General features: G+C 39.4%; 2 protein-coding genes and 2 long non-coding RNA genes across 7 annotated transcripts in view; 3 read left to right on the top strand and 1 right to left on the bottom strand.

Annotated features, from left to right (window-relative positions):
* The first annotated feature begins 776 nt into the window (after nt 1-776).
* MCEE (methylmalonyl-CoA epimerase) lies at nt 777-8,414 on the top strand. 2 transcript variants are annotated; one of them, XM_035335519.1, is made up of 3 exons: nt 777-819; nt 4,531-4,871; nt 7,749-8,414. In XM_035335519.1, exons 1-3 carry the CDS (start codon nt 792-794, stop codon nt 7,899-7,901), a joined length of 522 nt encoding a protein of 173 aa, XP_035191410.1. In that variant the 5' UTR covers nt 777-791; the 3' UTR covers nt 7,902-8,414. The 2 variants fall into 2 exon arrangements, with proteins under 2 accessions (XP_035191410.1, XP_035191409.1); XM_035335518.1 differs by lacking the exon at nt 777-819 and adding an exon at nt 890-1,222.
* Nucleotides 1,940-4,524, top strand: LOC118171964. Its single transcript, XR_004753498.1, has 3 exons — nt 1,940-1,953; nt 2,916-2,918; nt 3,030-4,524. It is a non-coding gene; the product is annotated as an uncharacterized LOC118171964 (long non-coding RNA).
* LOC118171966 lies at nt 6,347-14,724 on the bottom strand. Its single transcript, XR_004753499.1, has 3 exons — nt 14,408-14,724; nt 11,596-11,691; nt 6,347-6,646 (listed from the first exon to the last, which is right to left on the bottom strand). It is a non-coding gene; the product is annotated as an uncharacterized LOC118171966 (long non-coding RNA).
* The window catches only part of APBA2 (amyloid beta precursor protein binding family A member 2), a 99,231-nt gene continuing 91,946 nt past the window's right edge, over nt 13,289-20,573 (top strand). For 2 of the 3 annotated variants that reach the window (XM_035335507.1, XM_035335504.1), the window contains exon 1: nt 13,289-13,517. The gene's annotated coding sequence lies outside the window, so the exon portion shown is untranslated. Of the gene's footprint in view, nt 13,518-14,348; nt 14,463-20,573 lie in introns of those variants that run through there. The other variant, XM_035335506.1, reaches the window with a different exon arrangement.

Raw genomic sequence — 20,573 nt, 5'->3', positions numbered from 1 at the left:
TAGGGGGGGAGGTGCGGGACGGGCTGGGGGGGGCGGCCCCGGGGCGCGGCCCGGGGCTCCCGCTTCACGTCTAGGGTGCGAGGAGAGGAGCGCGGAGCGGCCTGTCCGAACGCGGGGCCAAACGCGGAGTGACTGCCCGGGCACCGCAGTCACCGGCTGCGCTGCACCCTCTCCCAGCAGGGAGGGCACACCGAGCTCGCCGTGCCGAACCGCGCTGGGGTACCGGGCCCTGCGCTGGCCGCAGGGACGGGTGAACGGGCGGCTCTGTGCCGTGCGGGGCTCGGTGCGATACGGGATGAAAACAGCCCCGTGTAATTGCACTTTGCGGGAAGAAACAGCTGCAGCAACATGTGACACAGTTCTACGAACCACAGAGCCCTTCTGATTCCCGAAAGCCACAAAAGGAGAGCAGGATGACCTGAGCCTTGTTGGCTGGCAAAGTTTCCATGATGCTACCACCACCTTGAAGTTCCTGGGATTTGAGAACAGACACACTATGCCCTTTTCCCCTTTGCTCTAGAGAGCTAGTACGCAGCCCCTCTATGCCGCCCTTCCTTTGCTGAGAACACTGTCTCCATGCTTGGGAGTTTTCTCAGCTTCAAACCAACCAGCACAGTGACAAGGTTCTTCTCATTGTAACCCACAGCTCTACAACCCCTCCGCTGAGAACATGACTGAATTCAGTAGGGTTTGGTTGCATTTATTTACCTAGCTGTGTAAATCAACGATCACAGCCCCACTGGAGCAGCTAGCCTTTGAATAAACATTAGAAGGGTGCCATTTTCTACTTCATGGCTGTAATCTGCCCTGCAACAGAATGTAAGCCTCTACTGAGACAGCTGTGTGTGTTTAAACTCTGATGTGCACAACATTAGTGCTCAGTCAATTAGCAACAAAATAAAAAGCAAATGGATACCTTAAAATATTCTTCAAATGAAGCTGAAGATGGTGATGTACATTCAGGAGTAATACTAAGGCTAGAAAGACAGCAGTAATATATGAGAACAAGGTCTGATCAATCTTCTCTAAATGCCAAAATACCTAGAAAAATTCTGACTTGGTTGTCAGTGTCTGAAAAATTAGGTCTTTAGAAAAAACAAAACAGCAATAACAACAACAAAACAGTAGGGGCAAATGACATATACATACTAGGAGTAGAAAAACTGCATGTGTGACTTTGGGCAGCATATGAAAGTTTTTCAAACAGGACATACTTGGACAGGTAAGTTCAGTCACAGTGTCCATTGGCTTCAAAAAAACGTCTATTTTTTAGCATTAGAGAAAGTTCAGAATGATTTGAGTAATTCTGTAAGTTACTGGATGAATGTTTTTGTGATTAAAGAGTGTAGCCACGACATTTACCTGAACAAAGGACTAGTTCTGTGCTACATGCATAACTTGCGGTGTTTCTTTCCTGAAACATGAGCTTCAATCTGAAGTTGCTAAAAAGCTTTCTTTTTCATTTCAGGGTCATCTTTGATTATTGAGTGTGCTACTCCTTAGCACAAAAATGAGACCAGAAACATGAAGATGAGTAAAGATTAGAATTATATTAATAGAATTAGAATTACAGTAACTATATAATTACTAATCTATTATAATGCCAGAAAAAAAAAAAAGTGTTTTTTGTTTATTCTCAGCCAATTCATATTGGTATTTATGTGTTTAAAATTAAAGGTCTATCCGCATATGGCTAGAGCTAAAATAAATTCACAAATCTTCATAGATAAAAGTTTATTTAAAAAAAAAAAAAAAAAAAAAAAAAACTCTGTAGAGTTCTCTGACCCTACATAATCACCAGAAAAATACAGAGTCCTACCACCTTAGGAGGAAGAAATGGAGAGACATAAAAAAATACTGCCATATGAGTATCTTTGACTTTACAAGAATCTTAGGATTATTCTTTACGTCTTTGCTCTTATCTTTCCTGGAAACACTGCAAAAAAATCAAATGTTTCTTGAGCAGAACCCAGTAGAATTAACATTTTCTATTTCTTTTGCTATTGCTTCAGTAATAGCCAAATTACAGTCTAATTTCTGTCAAATGTCAATGTACTTGAAAATAGATGAAATACAGAATAACTTAAAAATAACCATGTAATCTTTTGCTCTGTGTGAGGTACAGCAAGAATTACAGATGATTACAGGAGATATAAAGATGATTGAGAAAAATTTTGCCCATTCCCATCTGTAAAGGTTGCTTGAAAATCTACATTACTAGCATTTCCACTCAATCACAGGATGTTAATATTTGGAAGCAGGGACAAAACAATAAAAGTGCTATAGAAAACATCAAAAATGTAAGTGTAGTAAGCGGTCCTTTCAAAGTATTTTTCTCTTCTGGAAAATACTGACTTCCTCTAAGTGAAAGGGTTTCTCTTCACCAAGAACTGGATCAGGCCTTAAGTATTAATGCCAGGAAACAGCTACTGATCTTGGGTAGATGGAAAAAAAACATTTGACTTTTTTTTTTTTTTTTTTAATGCATTATTTACTCTGGTGATCTGGTCAAACTCTAGTCTAGTTATTTATCCATGCCTCTAATTATGCCAACGAGATGCTGCATGCTTCTTGTTTTGTACGTTATAGAGCATTGCAAAGTATTGCTTCCTCAGGCAACTGCTTTGTTCACCCCTGACACAGTTCCATTTAGATAGCAAGTGCATGTACTGAACAGATTTCAGCAGAGACATTGGAAAAACAAGAATTTTTCTGCTGTGAAGTTGCTAGTGGATTTCTTTTAAAATATGTAAAAAGCTTTGAAATAGTTGCAATACTGTCACTATTATAGCCTAAAGGTAACAAAAGTAAAAAAGATTTTTCCAGAACTGCTGGCTGCAATGAAAGTGATGACAGGATGTACTGTGTGAAAGGCTGGCAAGAAACACACGAGAGCAGTTACTTGGAGAAGTGAGCAGGTTTATGGAAACACTTAATGTAGGCTGTTGATTTAGTATTATCAAAAGATTCTGAATACACTTTCATGGAAGTATTTGAAATTATGTGAATTTCATGTTGTAATTTTAAAGCTTACATACAAACATATGCACATACATCTATCAGTACTGTATCATTCTTTGTGAAGAAAAATAAACTGACAGCTGTAGCCTTCCAGTTACACGGTAGTTCTGTTTCCTACAGTCAAACCAGATGATTAATTACAGCTACTGCTAACCTTACAGGTATTACTAACTTTCCAGAGTACAAAGAGCCTGAAAAATGTAAGCCAAGTTACCCTAAGTGTGTTGGAAAGGATCCAAAATTTCAGTGCCTCCCTGGCACAATTGCTTAGCAAAATGGCACATTTGTGAATTTAAAGCTAAGAATGCATCAAAGATTTCCAGACTGCTGAGATGCCTCTAGCTTGGCCTTGAGGCATTGGGAACTCTGACAAGGCCTAAAGCAAATCAGTATGAAATTCAAATGCTGCCTTTATCAATATACCCTTTCATTTAATTCTAATTGTGGTGTGAGACACAATTGATAAGACCACAGTCCCATCCCCATCTTTCCAAATTGTACTACTTTGATAGATTCATTTTTCTTTGTAATTATCCTAATTTTACTTTTTTTTTCTGACTTTTTAAAAATCAGGGACCTTTAGAACTATCTGTGAACAGCACAGAAATATGACAGATGCTGCAAAGGTCAGAACCATCTTGTCAGAGCAGTCTGTGAAGAGTTCAATAGACATCTAAGCAGTTTTTATGGCCCCAAGTTTCTTCAAGACTTTTCCATCTTTTGTCGACATCTAGATGTTAGCCCTTGCTTTTGTGTCATATTGTCATCCAGTATTTTTTTTTCATTATCTTTTCATTTATGATGAGACAAATCATAATCTTTCTCGTTTGTAAGTCATGCTGAAGTCAGTGGCACTAGTTGCATTAAAAAAGGAAATACAATTTTGACCTTTTAAGGATAAGCTTCTAAAGTGTTATTGGTCAGAAGAATGTGGTATTATTTACAGTACTTAGAACTGAAATATTTCTAAGCATTGTGAAACAGACCACTGAAACTAAGTAAAAGACCTGTACAGCAGATGAAAAATAAGAGCAGCTAAAGACTTAATTCTTCAGAGAAAAAAAAAATAAATCAGTAGTTAGCATCCCTTAAGCCTCAAACACAACATGACATTTCTTTCCTTGCCATAGTGCTGACAGCTAAGAGCTCAAGTCTTTTTCTCTTGGATCCTACAATATCAGTTACTTCTGTCCTTGGTTTTGTTTGTTTGTTGTTTGTTTGTTATAATTTCTATATGTATAGACATGTCCTTGTTTCTTTCTCTATTTTATAACAAGCTTTGAAAAATTCAGAAGTAACATTAAGTACGTTATGCAGTTGACTGTTAAGTTTGGCCATGTATTCCAATTTTTAAGACAGATATAAGCATTTACAACACTTTTTTACCTTCAGCTTTCCACACTAGTATGCTTATGACACAGGAGTTACATAGGCCTCATTAAAAGGGGAAAGAGCAGATATTGATACTTTCTCAAAAGCATTATATTGGTGCTATTCATTTTTTTTCAGGGCTTCTTACCAGATTGCAGACTTCAGCTCTTCTGATACGGACTTTAGCATCATCGCATTCTTTTTCTCAAAACATTCCAAGCTCTTTGTGGAAACTGGGCCGACTTAATCACGTAGCAATTGCAGTGCCTGATTTGGAGAAAGCTCAGTCCTTGTACAAAGATGTGTTAGGAGCACAGGTGAGCGAGACTGTTGCTCTGCCTGAACATGGTGTCTACACTGTTTTTGTGGAGCTGGGAAATACAAAGCTGGAACTTCTACACCCTTTAGGAGAGAAAAGTCCCATTACAAGTTTTCTGCAAAAGAACAAGACTGGAGGAATGCATCATATCTGCATTGAGGTATTTTAACACAATGTATTGTATAACAAGACAACAGATAGTAAATTATTTTTTTTTTCCATAGGATTGACATGTGTAAAAAACATATATATAAGGCTGTCATATTTGTGAAAGTTTCATTTGTATAAGAGGATTATACCCATGTTTCAGTGTAGATGTTAGATGCAAAATTCCACATTGATAAATGTTTTCAATGTTTTCCATATTTGAGTCTTGCAAACTTTATTATTTCGTACAAAGAGTTATAAATAAAAAGTAATGGGATTACTGATGTGAGTGAAATTGTTTTCAGATTTCATCTATCAAGACCAGTGTTTGCATTTGCATGCTTTCATTGAAAATTGGGAAATTTTGCATAGGCACAGACATTGCAATTTTTCCTACATTAAGTTTGAGTATGTGCAGGTGTTCAAGAATAGAAAATTAATTCTGTTTAAATTGACCCCAAATAGAATTGCTGGGCTGCTGTTACAGAAATGTGAAACTGAACATCGGAAATGGGGAGTGTAGAATAAAGAAGTGATTTACAGGAAAACCAAAGAAATCCTCAAGCCTTCTGTAAGACCAGTGGTACTTAGTTAGACATACAAGATTAGGAAGATGTAGGCACTTCTCAGCAAAAAGAGTTCAAAGCTCCCAAGAGTTTCAGGAATACATAATCCCTTTGAAGAATTTTCAAGAAATATCTGTTACCAGTTGAAGCTGTTCTATGTAGATCTCTGTTTTGTATGAGATACTATCTTTCTTGATACAGACAAGCCAAAGGTGACTGTCAAGTGAAGCCATACTGTTAATCATGAAAACAGAAGAATGGGACATACTAATAATCCCACGTTGGACAACTGTATACAATAAGCCAAGTATACAATAAGGCCCAGTAAGCCAGGAGTCATAATCTAGCAGATAATTTTGATTAAACCTGTGAGCTAGTGCTACCTGCAGCCAGATTTTCCTAAGTGAAGTCCTGGGACTATTAGATTCTCTAAGCAAAATAAATATAAATGCAGAAAAAGATTGTCCTAAGCCTCCTATGTTAGTCGTCTCCATGTAAATTCAAATGGAAGGTTACCAAACAATTTACGTGGAAAGAAAACCTTCCATTGTTAAGCTGCTGTTTATGTGGTACTGAAAACTGTTTTGGTCACTACCATAATCAATCAAAAAGAAGTTAATGCCTCCTCCCCAGTTTCCCATTCCCCTCAGAATGGAAAATCCTACCATTTCTAGGTATGTCCTCCTCTGAAGTTGAGTGAAAATAGTTTTCAGAAAAACTGTAAAAAAATCAGTCTCGATTGTTCATTTGAAATTTAAAAATATGTTGTAGAAATACCTTTCCATTAACAATTTTATTGCAAAAAGATTAATTTTTAAAATACTTTTCTATACAGTAGCAGAAACCTGTTGAGTTTATTAAAATACCTTTCTGTTCTTCCTTCTGTCTTACTATTCAAAGGAAAATTTTATACAGGTGTGTTCATGGGGAATTTGCTTTGGACAAAGTAAGCATTTTTAGAAGAAATTAAATAATTCCAGACAAGCTATAACTGAGTCAGTATCTGTGACGAAAAGCATGGTGGAGAACTGATAGGGTAAGAGAGAAATCCAAGCCTGATAGTCTCTTGATATGAATGCAACCACAGACTTTCCAGAGTTTGCTCTCACTTCTTCCCTGGGGATACAGTTCTTTCCATCGGAGCCCAGACACAGTTCCTCTTCTGGCCATTTCTGCAGGATAGGAGCAGCAGCTGTGGTAGCTTTCTGCTTGGGGAAGCAGCCTGGAGGGAGCCATGGCACACTTCTGACATTTTGCTGTCGTGTTTTAGATAACACTTGACAGTCATTTGGTTTTACTTTTTTTTGCTGACTGGTAGTTGTGTGCAGGAAGAACTGTAGTGAGTTCTGAATTCTCATGAACAAAACTGCAGCAAATGAGTAGGAATTAACTGAAGTCTGTTCCTCCGAGTTAAGGCTAGGTGTCTTCCATAAAATACATGATGTATGTTTATTCACTGAGTTATCTCCAGACACCTCAGTCTGGAAAAACAGCAATGCTATTATTTTAATTCTAGGTCTTCTTAGATTATTGACTATTGGCTTTGCTAAACTGAGTGCTAATTTCATTATTTCAAAGGATGGATGCATTTAAGGTTTGTATCCAAACCATGTGATGACATGACACGAGACTTAAGATCACACGATACAGCAAAGACAGGTTTTTGTTAATTATGTTTTACTGCAGGAAACTCTACTGAAATTTAATGTTAAATGCTATTATTATAATTAAGTTCAATAAGAAAACTAGGTCATAGTCTGGGGATGTTTCTGGTAATTCCAAGCTTTTTGTCAGGAAACATGATGAAGTTTAACTTATTCAGAAGTAGTATATAAAAATCGAGTAGGCATTTTCTTTTTACCTTCTGCCCATTGCCCTCCCTCTTCACCAGCATCTAATGAGTCGGTGTTCTGTCATCAGTTAGACAGGGAGGTGGTTCTTCTTTAGTTAATGATATTTTGAAAGTAATACAATCTTCTTATTAATAGTAATGCAGAGTTTAGATTATTTATAGAGTCCTTATAAAGTAACAACATAAATCAATGGACTTAGTGCGTGATGAAATTTAATCTAATAAATTCTTAAATATATACTAGAATTTACTGAAACGGTACTTTATAAAATCTTCAAATAACAAACTTCTGTAGGATTTTTTATTGTTAAGACTAGATTTTAAAAACTGTTTTAGAATTTGATTTTCACAATTATATTAGAATTTAGAAATAACAAGTTAGTGAGGATTTGTGTTATTGCTCCTAAATGTAGAATGTGCATGATACAATTTAATGTGTCAGTTTGTGTAAACTGTATTTTTCTTTCACAAGGTTGATGACATAAAAGCAGCTATGGCAGAACTGAAGAAAAAAAAGATTCGAATACTGAGTGAAGAGCCAAAAATAGGTGCACATGGCAAACCCGTGATTTTTCTTCACCCTAAAGATTGCCATGGAGTCCTTGTGGAACTTGAACAAGCCTGAGCTGTAATATTCACATAGAAGACAATAAATAAGTTGTGAATTTACTGAGCTGGTGCTGGGAATATTGATGTACTATTCAACCTTTACAGGTTCATTGCAGTTCCTGTGGATTAAGTACAGCTTTTGAGCACTGAAATACTGCTGAAGATTTTTTTTTGTTGTTGATCTGATTTTCAGAATTAATGTGTTGACATTTCTTGAATTCTCTGTGATTCTAAAGATGAATGCATGAGCTAAGTTGCATATGTAACAGTTATTTTGTTCTATTGCCTCATGCTTGCAGCATGGTTTTACCTCTGTAACCACAGAAACTGTACAGTTTCTAGGTCATGCCACATTATTTTGTTCTACATTTAAGAGCAGAGACCCACTTGTCAGTGACAATATAGCTTAGATATTCCCTTTAGAATTAAAAGGAAAAGGAACATTGTGCTTTCTGTTTTCACCATTCACCACCTGTGCTTCACACTGATTGACTGGTTCATGAAATAAACAAATTTGTGTCTCATTGTATGGGCATCTGCAATCATTAAATAACTTCTCCTTGGCATAACAATTACTGCTGAGGAAGTTGCCATGCATAAATCATCAGTTAGTTGTTTAATGAACTCTCTGCATATGCAGGTGATGGGAAGAAAAGTGTCTGAAAAATATTTGACTGAAATGTGTTTCAGACTATAGATGCTTCTTGCTTTTTTTTTTTTTTTTTTTTTTTTTGTGGTCAGGTATTGAATATTTGTTTTTCAAGCTTTATTGGAAGCTATCTGGGAGAGACGTGAACAAATAGTGAGAAATCCTTTCACTTGTTTTATAAATATTGGTTTTCTATGCAACAATATTTATAAATATTGCTTTCCTATTTTCTTACAAAATCACTGGAAAGCAGAAGACTCGTAAGTCTTGCTTATGTACACTGTCCTCACATCAGACAGCAGCATGCCAACATACTTATGTTTCTGATAGACTGCAGTCACAGTTTGTTGACTTGGACAGACTTCACTTTATTTGTGTATGTTAAGCAAGCAGTGTTTGTCCTGATACTTTCTTTTGTAAGCTTGCTTTGATAATGTCAGATGTAGAAATTGAAGATTTGCTGTTTCTCTCATTATTTTTCATAATCCTTAAAAATCATTATTTTTACTGACTAAACCACAATCAGAATTTTATACTTTCTTGCATCCTTGCGCATACTGTGAATAGATTTGGCTTGATCTGAAGCAAGTTCATTTTAGTCTAGGAGATTTTTTACTTAATGGAAATGGAATTATTTGTATTGTGTCCTGTTTGCTGCTACAAACCACAAGTATAATGTTGACATGAGATATTAAAGGGCTTTCAAGACATTGATGCTTCCTTATTAATTTTTCTTCTGAAAAAAACTCTGCAAAGTTAGGGATATATATATATATTTTGTACTCAAAACAAATACTTCCTCTGCCATGTTGTAAGGAAAATAAAGTCTTCTGCATGGTTCTTGTATTTGAACAAATCACTGTTTAGAGGATAGTTTATGATATTAATTGTAAATTGTTAGAATTTAGAAATTCTAAGGCTCATGGTGGAAAAGAAGGATGATTTGATATTCCTGAAATATGATTCTGCCATTCTAGGAGACATTCTATTACCAAAACCACTTTTGTCTTTACATTCTTTCAAACATGCCGCGACATCTTTTCTGCAATACTAGCAGAGGATGTTGGGAAGCATCACTGGTTACATGTTGAGATAATTGAACAGACGTCTGTAAACCTAACACTGTTTGGTGATACAGAAAACAGGGTGGTCCTTCCTAGGTTAATTTTCCATTTCTTTTTCCAACTGAAGGAGATGGATATATATATATTTTTTTTTGATATATTAAAAGTACTACTTAAGAGTAGTAGCTTGATGCAGTACTAGGGAATGGAGATTTTAGCGAACAACACTTACTCGTCTCATTTTGCTCCCTATCTCATTAGCAGACAGAGACTTGTAATGCTTTTAGCTAGTTACCAGCAATTTCCTGACTGACTGCATTGGCGTTGCCTAGCACTAAGTCAGCTGATGCATTTTGTTCATCAAAACTAAGTCATGTTCTTATCTCACTCGTAGTTTATACATTTATTTCATCTTGCTCTTCTTAAGGTAGAACTCAAGATATTAACAAAGAAATAATACAAATATTTTTAAAAAGAGTTTAGGTCTGTAAAATTAATCATACCCCTAGTTGGGGCATATTTGTTACAAGCTCTTTGTTAATAATCAGAACCTTTACTTGTCTGGGAATGGGCTATAGGGTACCTGGATTTCCAACTCTGGAGCTGTAGACTTGTAAGGAATAGCCAAGAGAACTGGACAGATGAAGAAGCTGAAGACAGTTAAGATACACTGAAAGAAGTCTCCTCTTCATAGGCCTAACTCTGGTAAACTTCAGTAGAAACAGGATTGCTGCCTATACTTATATCAAACAAATAACTAGTCCTTTGCTTTAAAAAAGAGAGCCTTCACAAGTCATTCTTTGAAATGTATTGCTGTGCTGACTTTCTAAGGGTTGGTGTGGGCAGGGGAATTATTAGATACATGGGCCTACAGGCCTTCTTTGTTACTGCCATGATTATAAAAGGAGACTAATGTCACAGAAAAACTCAGGGATGCAAACTGGAGCAACAGAGAACTGTGATTTTTTTTTTTTCTTTCAGTAGAGGAGCACTTAATGATATACCTCAGTAGAGGAGCACTTAATGATATACCTCTGTCGCACAAGTATACCACTTCTGGAATGAACAACAGTGACTGGGATAACAGTAGGTTGATTAGCTTGTAAGGTATTGACAATGTTTTATTTTCCAAAAGGAAAAGCAAAACCTGATAATGACAAACTTTTCAGAAGAAGAAGTGTTAATGTTTTGTCAGTAAATTTTGTAGGCTTGTGTTATTTGTCAAGTGCAAGTTCCAGTTTCTCCATGTGTCTTTTTTCCCCTCTGAACCAAAGCATGTTCTTATTTTATGCTGCCTAAGGCAGACAAGACACATTTTTCTAGACTCCATCAACATTACTCAGGCAGCTAAAGGGCTCATTCTTAAATAATGCAAAATATCTTTTTTGACTTCCCTTATGCAACCCTCAAGTCTCTGCTAGCTGGGAGGAAAAGAACAGTCTGCAGAATGAAGCTCATTCGGTATGAGACAAACCCAGAAGCAAACTCAAAAACCAGAAAAAAGAACTAACTACATGCGTTTTAAAAGCTTACAGTTCTGCAAGTCCACAAAAACTCTGTTCCTGTCATACTTTTACTGTAACTAATCCAACCGAATTTAAGAAATATTAGTATTTCATTATGGATTCATGTTCAATATTTATTTACCCAATATTTACCCATATGTACCCAATTTATGGTAAGTTTTGAAGAACTTACTCTGTCATGATACCACTACTGCAGCGTTTAACACAGTTGTGAGCCTGACAATTTGGAAAGCTCCGAATGAATTAAAAGATGACTGTTGCTTCTGCAGACCACTTCCTAGATGCATAATACTTCTACGTTTAGTGCTGAGAATAGGGTTTACTTTCTTTATGCATGTGCAGAAGCATTGCTGCCTATCGAGGACAGTCCTTGGCCTAAGACAGATGAATGGAAATTGGTGTGACCAAGGAGGTCTTAAAGAGAGATCACGGAACGTGTGGATGTTTACAATATCAAATTGAGGTACTTACAGTAAGTGCTCTGAATCATTGCATTGGAGTTTCAGTTGATTCTCTCCTTATATCTTCCTGTAGTGATCTGACTTGGGTTTGCTAGACTCAAGAACCCTTTATTAAAAGAAAATCGTAAGAGTTACTTGTTTCAGTAAACACTCGATTCTTTGCAATGTAGTTGTCTTGGCCAAATTATCAGACTGAAATAAAAACAATTCCTAAAATGGTACCCCTATTACATCTCATAAGGTGATACTAGGAACACTAATGTAACTGGTAGTTTAAGCATGAAATATTGAACCATTTAAGATTAATATGGAAAGGGTAACTGACAACAATGTATAAAGGAATTGGCCCAATGCTGACGTTTTAAAATGGAAGAATTTATCTTCTTAGGAACACAAATTTTATCACCTTCGATAAACAATTTCAGAGCAGTTTGAACATTTTATGAAAGGTAAGTTTATCTTATTGTGAAGGGGGAAGGTCTGCCACTTTGGATGATACCATTCTTAAATATCTATAAAATTATGTCACGTATAGAGTTTCATGATCACTTGCATATTCGTAACAGTACACAGTATAGATTCATAGGTGGGGAAGAGTTTTCCCAAACATTTTAAGTAGATAGATTTCAAAGAACTTAATAACATTTCTAGATGTAATATAAAGTGAACTTTTAAATGTTATGCTTTGTTAACATAAAAATACTACGTAGATACTAAGATCTACAAAATAGACTTTTAATGAATGTTTTCACTCATTTTTAACACTGCATTTTTTCCAGTAATAAAGACAGGTTTAAGCCATAACTTAAAACAAATAAAAAGTTTGGAATTAACTAGTTCCTGTGAGTACTCTGAAGACATATGTGACCATGCACAGAAATCCTATCAACTACGCAAGAAAAAGGCAAGAATAAACAAACACAAACTATTGTTTCTGTGGAAGGTCTTCACGAGTACATGGATTTCGACTTGGTGCTAAGCAACTGGTGTAGCTACCCCGGGACAAACAAAAGCACAGCAAGTTGGACGCGCAGCTATGACAGCGAACAGTGAGACCCAGCTGACTGGAATGCAAGACAATTACAGTAAGATGGCTTTTCACCTTTGCTGTCATGAGAAACATTACTTTTTACATTCATTTATAAGAATAGCTACAACTCTGAAATATTCATACTTACGAGGAAGTCTTGTCATAATTGGCCTAATGGCACTTGATTTCACATATTCTCTTTTATATATAATTGCTATCACCAAACTGCCATAGAAAGATCTAGTAGTCTCTGATAAAATGCCTGAGAAACCAACCATGTTTGTCATTCACCATGAGAACTGTTGTTCATGGAGAAACTCACTTCAGTGAGCTTTTAAGTGTTATAAATTTTACCATTTTTAATTCTTATATGGAGGATTTATGTATTATCAGCACAAGGGCATAAATATTATTATTTTACCTCATAAATCTGTCCCTACGGTGTAACGTGACTGTTAGGAGTCAAGTGCTGTCCCCTGCTGTAAAGTTCAAACTTTTGTTTTTTGATGTGGTTTTGAGCACCTCGAGGAGCAGGGAAACCTGCGGTGATTAATGGCAGGACGGCATTCGGGCCGCCGTTACCTGAGCGCCCGGGGAGGGGAGCGCGACGCGCGGGCTGGGGCGGGCTGAGGCGAGGCGAGGCGGGCTGAGGGGCGCTGAGGGGGGCTGAGGCGAGGCGGGAGCGTCCCCGGCCCCCCCTGAGGCGCCGCGGCAGCCGCGCTATGCGCCATGCAGGTTCCCGGGCGGCCGCTGGTATTCTCGCACGCAGCTTCCCGGGCGCAGCAGCCGTCTCGGTGTGTGGCGCCGAGGCAGGCACACAAAAGAGCGGTTGCGGCTGCCCCCCGGGTCCGGGTCCGGCGCCGCGGGGCGGGGAGGGGAGCGGCCCCGCCGCTGTCAGCACGGTAAGGAGCGGGACATGGGCACGGAGCGGGGTGTGGCGGCGGCGGCGGCAGCCCTGCGGCGGCTGCCCTGGGGGGAGCGGGGATGCCCGGCGGCACGGGGGGGAGCCGCGCCGCCGCCTCCTGCCCGCCGCGGGGCCGGCGCTCGCCCTCCCGGCCCCGCAGCCCCCAGCCTCGGCGGAGCGGGGCCATGGCGGGGCGCTGCGGGCACCGGGGAGCGGGGCCCGGCGGTGCGGCACGGCTCGGCGCGGCACCGCACGGCTCGGCACGGCACGGCACACCCGCGATGTCCGCGGGAGCACGACGGGCCGCCCGGGGAGCGGGCTCGGAGGGAGGCGAGGGGAGCCCTCGTGCCATGCAGCACCGCCGAGAGTTTGCGTCTGCTTTCGTGCCTCCGGTGTGCAAAGGGATCGCACACTTGGATCCGCTTTTATTTTATTTTTTCTTCCCCCTTCCCTTCATCTGTCTGGTGGGGAAAAAAGCGTCTCAATTGGGAATTCTTGATCTTGCTCGGGAAGAACAGCATGAGGCATGATAGCGTGCTCCGTTTTCCCCTTTTCTGAGCAGCTCTCGATTTTTTCTCCTTCGTATTGCCGTAACAAAAGGGCTGGGGGCTGGGAGAGGAGGGGAGGGCTGCGTTTCAGCCGCATCTCGGGAAGGCGAGGACGAGCTCGGTCTGTCCCTGCTTCAGGCTGCGTGCCTGGCATCCCCGGGGCCGCCTGGCTGGTTGCTGCAGGGTGGCCAGCGCAGAAAGGATAATTAAACAAAACCACAAGAGGTTCTTACACGCTGTTTGTAGTTCAGAGGTAATGTGCATTGCACGGAGGTGTAAGAAAAGTGTTGAATTGCTACGGCCTGGTGGGTGAGAAATGCAGGTGTTTCAGTTACATTACCTTGTCAAGGCCACCCTATAATCTTCCTGGAGGGGGTTGGGTGCCTGCAGAAAAGGTATTCCATGTATTTTGCCTCTTACCCGAGAATTCCTCATTATTTTAACAGTAGAAATGAAAAACTGACGCAACTGCTGTCATAGTTTTTTGTGGTTATGTGTAAGCAATAGTATTTCTGCGTAAGGTGATCCTAAAGGATGCTTATGTAACTGTTTATTGATACTTGAAAGTACAAATACAGTATATGCTGGTTATCTGTATGTCAAAAAGCATAAGATTTAAGCTTATGTTAAAGCATAAGATGTAAATTTATCACTGCATTGTCCAGATTCTCCTCTCTATGGGACAGACGAGGAGGACAGAGCTTTTCTTTCTGTACGGTTGTGCTACGGGTACTAACCTGCTAGAGGGGAAGCCACTGTACTTGCTCCTCTATGGGCTCACAGGGTTTTGGGCTGCAGACTTGTCCTTGTGAAACCTTGATTGTCAGGCTTCCTAAGCCTAAATTCTCTGAGAGTTCAGCCCTTATCTGCACTTGGAAATATCTAAAGCTATTTTTACAAATGCAGTGTTGCCTCTAATCAGCAACCGCGTTATTACTTCGCCTTGATCCTCTGGTCATAAAGAAAAAGTGTTATTGAAAAGGCCATAGCTGCTCATCTCTTTGGTCAGTCTTATGATTCTAAGGAAACATCTCGAAAAGCATTTTTTGTGCAGTTACTTGGTTAATGCCAGTTCAGGTTGGAGACTGGAGATGAATTTAAACAAGAGCTAGGTCCTTAAGAAGTGATCTTTGCTTAAGGCTGTAAACATGAGGAGCCACTTCAAGAAATGTAATTGTACCATCTCTCCAGCTGTTCTGATAAGAACATTTGCTAAGAAATAATTTCTGAAAATTCCATCATTTAAACCTCTTCCAGGTTGTATTCCTATGCTGAAGGTGGAGAAATCTAGCAAGAAGTGATTTGTTGCTGGCTACCAAATCACAGAGAAAATAAACTCTCATCTTGTTGTACAGAATGAAATGCTGCTTATAGCCTTTGAACCCAACTGCATTTGAGAAGCCTAGAGTTAATGTTCTGATAGGCAGGCTTTGGCTGCTTTGGCATGGCCCCAGACTGGTTATATCCATTTCCCATTTCATCCGTGCTTCAATAAACAAGGCCATGCTTTAAGCCATTGCAACAACAGAGACTGCTGAGAAGACCCTGGAGTCCTGGGGGGAATCAAGCTGCACGTGAACCAGGCGTGTGCCTTGGCAGCAGAGCTGGCCAGCGGCATCCTGGTCTGCATGGAATTCAGCCACTAGATCAAGGGAAGCAATTATCCCCCTCTACTCAGCACTCATTAGACTGCATCTATAATGCAGTTAAAGGCTGGACGAGATGATCTTAGAGGTCTTTTCCAACCTGAATGATTCTGTGATCTCGGCAAAGACAGAGTGTAATATCGGTATGATACACTGGCCAACTACTATTACCTGTGTTGATAAAACTTTACTATAAGCCTCCTGAGAAAGATATATTTGCTTGATATATTTATGTTTTAATGTAAGTATAAAAAAGAGGAAGAACATGCTTTCTAAGCAGTGTCTTTTCTGGCACTCCTGTGAGGCAATTGAAGTCTTGGAACATTGCAAGAGACATAATGATGGTTCTTTTAGCTGGAGAAAATAATGCATTTATGCAGTCACATGGATTTCACGAGTTAAGAGGAAGAGCTGAAAGCAGAGTCAGAATTCACTAGTTTCTAGACACTCCACAAAACAAGCAATTGCTGAGCAAAATGTTCATTATAAGTACTTTGGATACCTGCAAATGCTTTTAGTCAACTGGAGAGAGCATTAATATGTGAGGATTATTTATTTTCCTGAGGACCCATTTACCCTCGAGGGCTGTGTGAAAAGCAGCTCAAGAAAGCATCATGCTTGAAGTGTTGAATTCTTCAGGCTTGTCCTGCCCACAGAAGATAAACATGCAGCACTTACACTTTATCATGGCATCTCTGAGGAGAGGGCTTTCTTTCAAAGTTTGAATTTTGTTTAAACTTCAGTCTCACCTCAGCTAATGGTACTATTTTCCAGAAGAAAGATCTTGTATAAGTGATAGAAACAGGTACAGAATTAAGTATTTATTTCTGATGCTCATAGGTAAATGCACTGTCAGCTGAGTACATGACGTTCCTTTCCTCTTTTTTGTTGCAGTACTTACTGTCTTCACCTACTGCAGCAGAGATGGATGACTTGCACTTCAAGAAGAGTAAGTTAGAGTAGAGCAGAGCTGCTTCAGAAAACTGTAAGATTAATAGGTACTTCCACGTAGGCAAAGAGGGGAGAACTAGAAGCCTTGTAGGTGGGGATGAGGAGGAAGCGTCATCATTCCCAGATGATAAGGTTGTGTGATATATTGCTGGAGATGCATACTCTAAAGTATAATCATGCATGAAGGGATCATCTGCTTTTGAAATAGAGGTAGATAAAGAGGAAAGGAAAGTTGGCAAAAGGTATATTAAAAATAAAAAATGCTTGGATAGTAGAAGTATGACAGTTATAAGCAGTGTGAGGTTTGGAGTCTAGATAAGATTTTTTCAAATAGCAGCAATTCTGCAGAGCTGATATCTACCTGGACTCCCACTGGGAGCTGCAGGAAGGAGCATCCTGGGATAGTTGTCTGTTTTGAACTATTAAAGATGAAGCTTCCCTCAGAGAATAGCTCTTCTAGTTACAGACTTTACTAATCAAGATTCATCCACGTAAGATTAACTTGCTTTATTTCTTAGAAGACAGGTTGATTATTTTCATTCTGTTAACTGAATTAAGTAGTTTTTGAACTTCATTTTGTAAATCGATGTAAGGAGTATTTGTGAACGTGTCACTAGCTAACATTACTTCCAGATTTCTGTTTTTCCTTTTACTTCTGGAAAGATCCCCCTCACAGACCCTTACCATCTGCAGCCTTTGTGAAAGTTCCTCTCCAATCATTGATTGTACCCTAACCCTGTTCATTTTCAAAGAGTGAAATCTGCTCGTTTTTCTTTCCTAACCATTTCTATAAGAGAGAGGCCTGACCTTGTAATTCTTTCTATACATACTCCGCCTTTGTGTATTAAGGGTTCACAGGATCTAACTGAAAAATTAGTAAAATTCCTTCACCTGAGCACAGTAGTTAAGATTTAGCTAAGACTTACTAAAGTGGTCACAGCAGATGAGTTTCTTTTTGCTGTGATGAGTATAGCAACATCTTTAAACTAAAACAAACAAACAAAAACCAGCTCACAACTCAACATAATGGTTTTGTAACACTACCCATGGGAATTCTCGTAGGTATGCACATACCGCTGCTTGAGCACTGTAGTTCAGAATGCTAAGTAACTTTTGGGGCTCATTTCCTTTTTCCCCGGTAAGGTATCCTTGCTATGGTGACTATCGAGAGTCATCTCTGCTTTCCAGTTGCTCTAATTTGGATTTGTTGTGAACGACAGCCAAGTGCTTATCTTAGCATGACGCTACAGGTTTCTCTGAGGATTTAGTGAGATAGTAATTCCTGTAAAAATTGAACAGAAAATTCATATTTTAGCAGATAAATGGAGATGGAGAATGTATGTTCTCATATATAGACTTTCATCCTCACATCTCACTGTGTTAAGAACCTAAGTCCACAGGAGGAACTTCATGCAGTTAGGGTTTTAGGAACGACATTGGAATAAGCCCCTGAGATCACTATGTGGTCTGTTTCTCTCGGTAAACTGCTAAAGAAAGAAGCATAGGACCAGATGGAGAAGACCTTTCATATCTGAGGTTTCTAACAGTTGATGTAAACCTTAGTTGCACTAACAAACTAGCAACAGACAGTAATGAAAATGTGACCTCAATTTTCCACAAACATTACTGTGCTTGTTGTTTGGAGAATCACATAGATCCCTTGAGGACCTCTGGAGCGAACTCCGTAGGTTTCCTGCCATAGAGAAGACCACTGGTGTCGTACAAAGTGACCCTGTAGCACTGGGAAGTCCTCAGTCATGGGGAAGATCAAGGCATTACAGCATTTCATGCCAAGGAAGAAACAAAGCACATCAAAAGTCAGGGGGAACCAACTCATGAAGCATTTGCAACAGGGCAGGAACTTTTGAAGTGATTTTTGGTAATAAAACTTGGAGAAAGCTCACCTACATAAGTCAGCACTGAAAGGTCTATAGGCCTGTCCTTTACTATAGGAGCTCTAAACTGATTAGAGAAATATTATTAGCATATCTCAGAGGAAGAGAATATGGGAGGAAAGAAAGGGGTGGGGGGGGTCAAGATAACATCTATGTTAGTGCTGATGGTGGTGATAATCTGTATGTGAAAATTCCCTGAGGAGGAAGTGATGAATTTTTGAAGTGTAGGCTCCAAAATAGTGAATATTTAGGCAGAAGTAGGGAGTCTGGCAGAGACATTAGCTGCAGTTCCAAAATCAAGGTGATACTTGCCTCAAATCAGATGAAACAAAAGATTATAAACTCATTGGTGTGTTGCACGCATTAAACCAGGATGAACAGCTACTAAGGAACAATAAAACTGGGCTCTGTACCTCTTTTTTTTTTTTTTTTTTGTACTCAAGTATTCTCAAAGTCTTTAGTTAAGTATTTCTAAGCAGCTTTTCCCCCTACCACTATACATGCTGTAATACAGGGTGAGAAGCCCAAGTTCCACGGGGACAGCACCTATCTAGGCAATATTATAATAACCTCCCAGAAGGAGTAGCTCTATTTGGCATTCAGTGGTCAGGTTCAGTGAAGTAGCTGATCTTTATGCAAGAGAAAGAATAATAAAGAAGAGAAGATCCCCACACAGCCTGCCATGTATTCGCTACCTTCACGCACAAGACAAAAACAAGGGATATTTGGGTAGACTTTGTCTCCCGCTGTGCCTTTCAAAACCAAGATCCTCTGCTGTACTTCCCTGTTTCGCCTGCCTTTCTAGGGAGCCTCAGAAGTGCTCGTTAACTTTGCTTTCCCTGCCTCAGCAAAATGGTCACAGATTCCTAACTGAGCGCCTGGTTACTGAAGCGACTGGAGCAATGAAAAAGAATGACTGCTGCACAGATCAGATTCTGTTCTAGAATGACATAGGAGTCTTTCTTGGTTGGTTGGTTGCTTTCAACAAGCGTGAAATGCTATCAAGCAATTGCCATTACTGTCTAGAGTCACTGATACCAGCCACCACAAAAATAACATTTCAGTGCAAGGGAAAAATGCACCCATTTGGTTTAGTCAAATCTTAAAATAGGCCTCAAAACTCATACTCCAAACGCCAAGAGGGATGCATTTTCAACAACACATCAGAGCAAGTGCATGGAAACGAGATTGCTTGCTTCTTGTTCACAAGCAACATTTATTTAGAGCTACCACGCTCTTCAAATCCACACCAAATCTCTCTCTCCTGGGAGTGAGGATTTTATTTTTTCCTGAGCTGTAGGCTTTCTATTAAGGATGGTCACCGTGACCCCAGTTTCTTGGGCAAGAGGGGTTTTTGAGGTTTGTTACTACCTGCTACCAGGCTGCATGATTGCCGTGCTGTCTTGAGTGAGGGTGCAAGTTCTCTCCCAGTGTTTAATGCTCATATTGTTTCAAAGTCCATTACAACTACTAATAGTCATAAAGGCAGCCTCACAAAGAAAACAAATATTTCTACTCTTATAAACTGATCCGGGGTGGGAGCGCAGCAAAGGTTTGCCTTGGCTCCAAACTCTTACTATGCAGCATAGCATGTTGTTGCCATGCTACCAGAATTGCTTGCCTTGATATTTAAATTTACCCTTAACAAATTTGCATTTAAAAAGAATGAACTGTTAACAGTATATTAAAATATAAAATAACCTGACAAGCCATAAACCTTGCCAGCAATTTGTTCATATATTTCTGACTTCTACAAATCTTTTTTTTTTTAATTCCTCAAATTAACCCTGCCACAACAACAGAAATCCCAGAGACGAATGAATCGACAAAATCTGGAAAGGCACTGTTGATAGTGCAATAAAGGTTTATGTCAAGAGAGGAATATAAACGATAGTTTTCATACTTAATGAAAATGTGCGTTTTGCCTACCTCAGTAAGTGCCTCTTGCCATCCTTCGTAGTCTCTGATTTAGCATTACAAAGGGAAATCAGAGTGTAATGATATTTTTGTTATT

The sequence above is a fragment of the Oxyura jamaicensis genome, chromosome 10, assembly GCF_011077185.1.
Source record: "Oxyura jamaicensis isolate SHBP4307 breed ruddy duck chromosome 10, BPBGC_Ojam_1.0, whole genome shotgun sequence".
NCBI classification, from domain to species: domain Eukaryota; kingdom Metazoa; phylum Chordata; class Aves; order Anseriformes; family Anatidae; genus Oxyura; species Oxyura jamaicensis.
The sequence above is the reverse complement of the archived record's forward strand: the minus strand, read 5'-3'. Positions and strand labels throughout refer to the sequence as shown.

Bases quoted from the DNA above. Each gene is read 5' to 3' on its own strand.
- MCEE (XM_035335518.1), top strand. From the start codon at position 1,168: ATGTGTGACTTTGGGCAGCATATGAAAGTTTTTCAAACAGGACATACT. The intron at 1,223-4,530 runs GTAAGTTCAGTC...ATTTTTTTTCAG, and splicing joins AACAGGACATACTTGGACAG to GGCTTCTTACCAGATTGCAG. The intron at 4,872-7,748 runs GTATTTTAACAC...TTCTTTCACAAG, and splicing joins TGCATCATATCTGCATTGAG to GTTGATGACATAAAAGCAGC.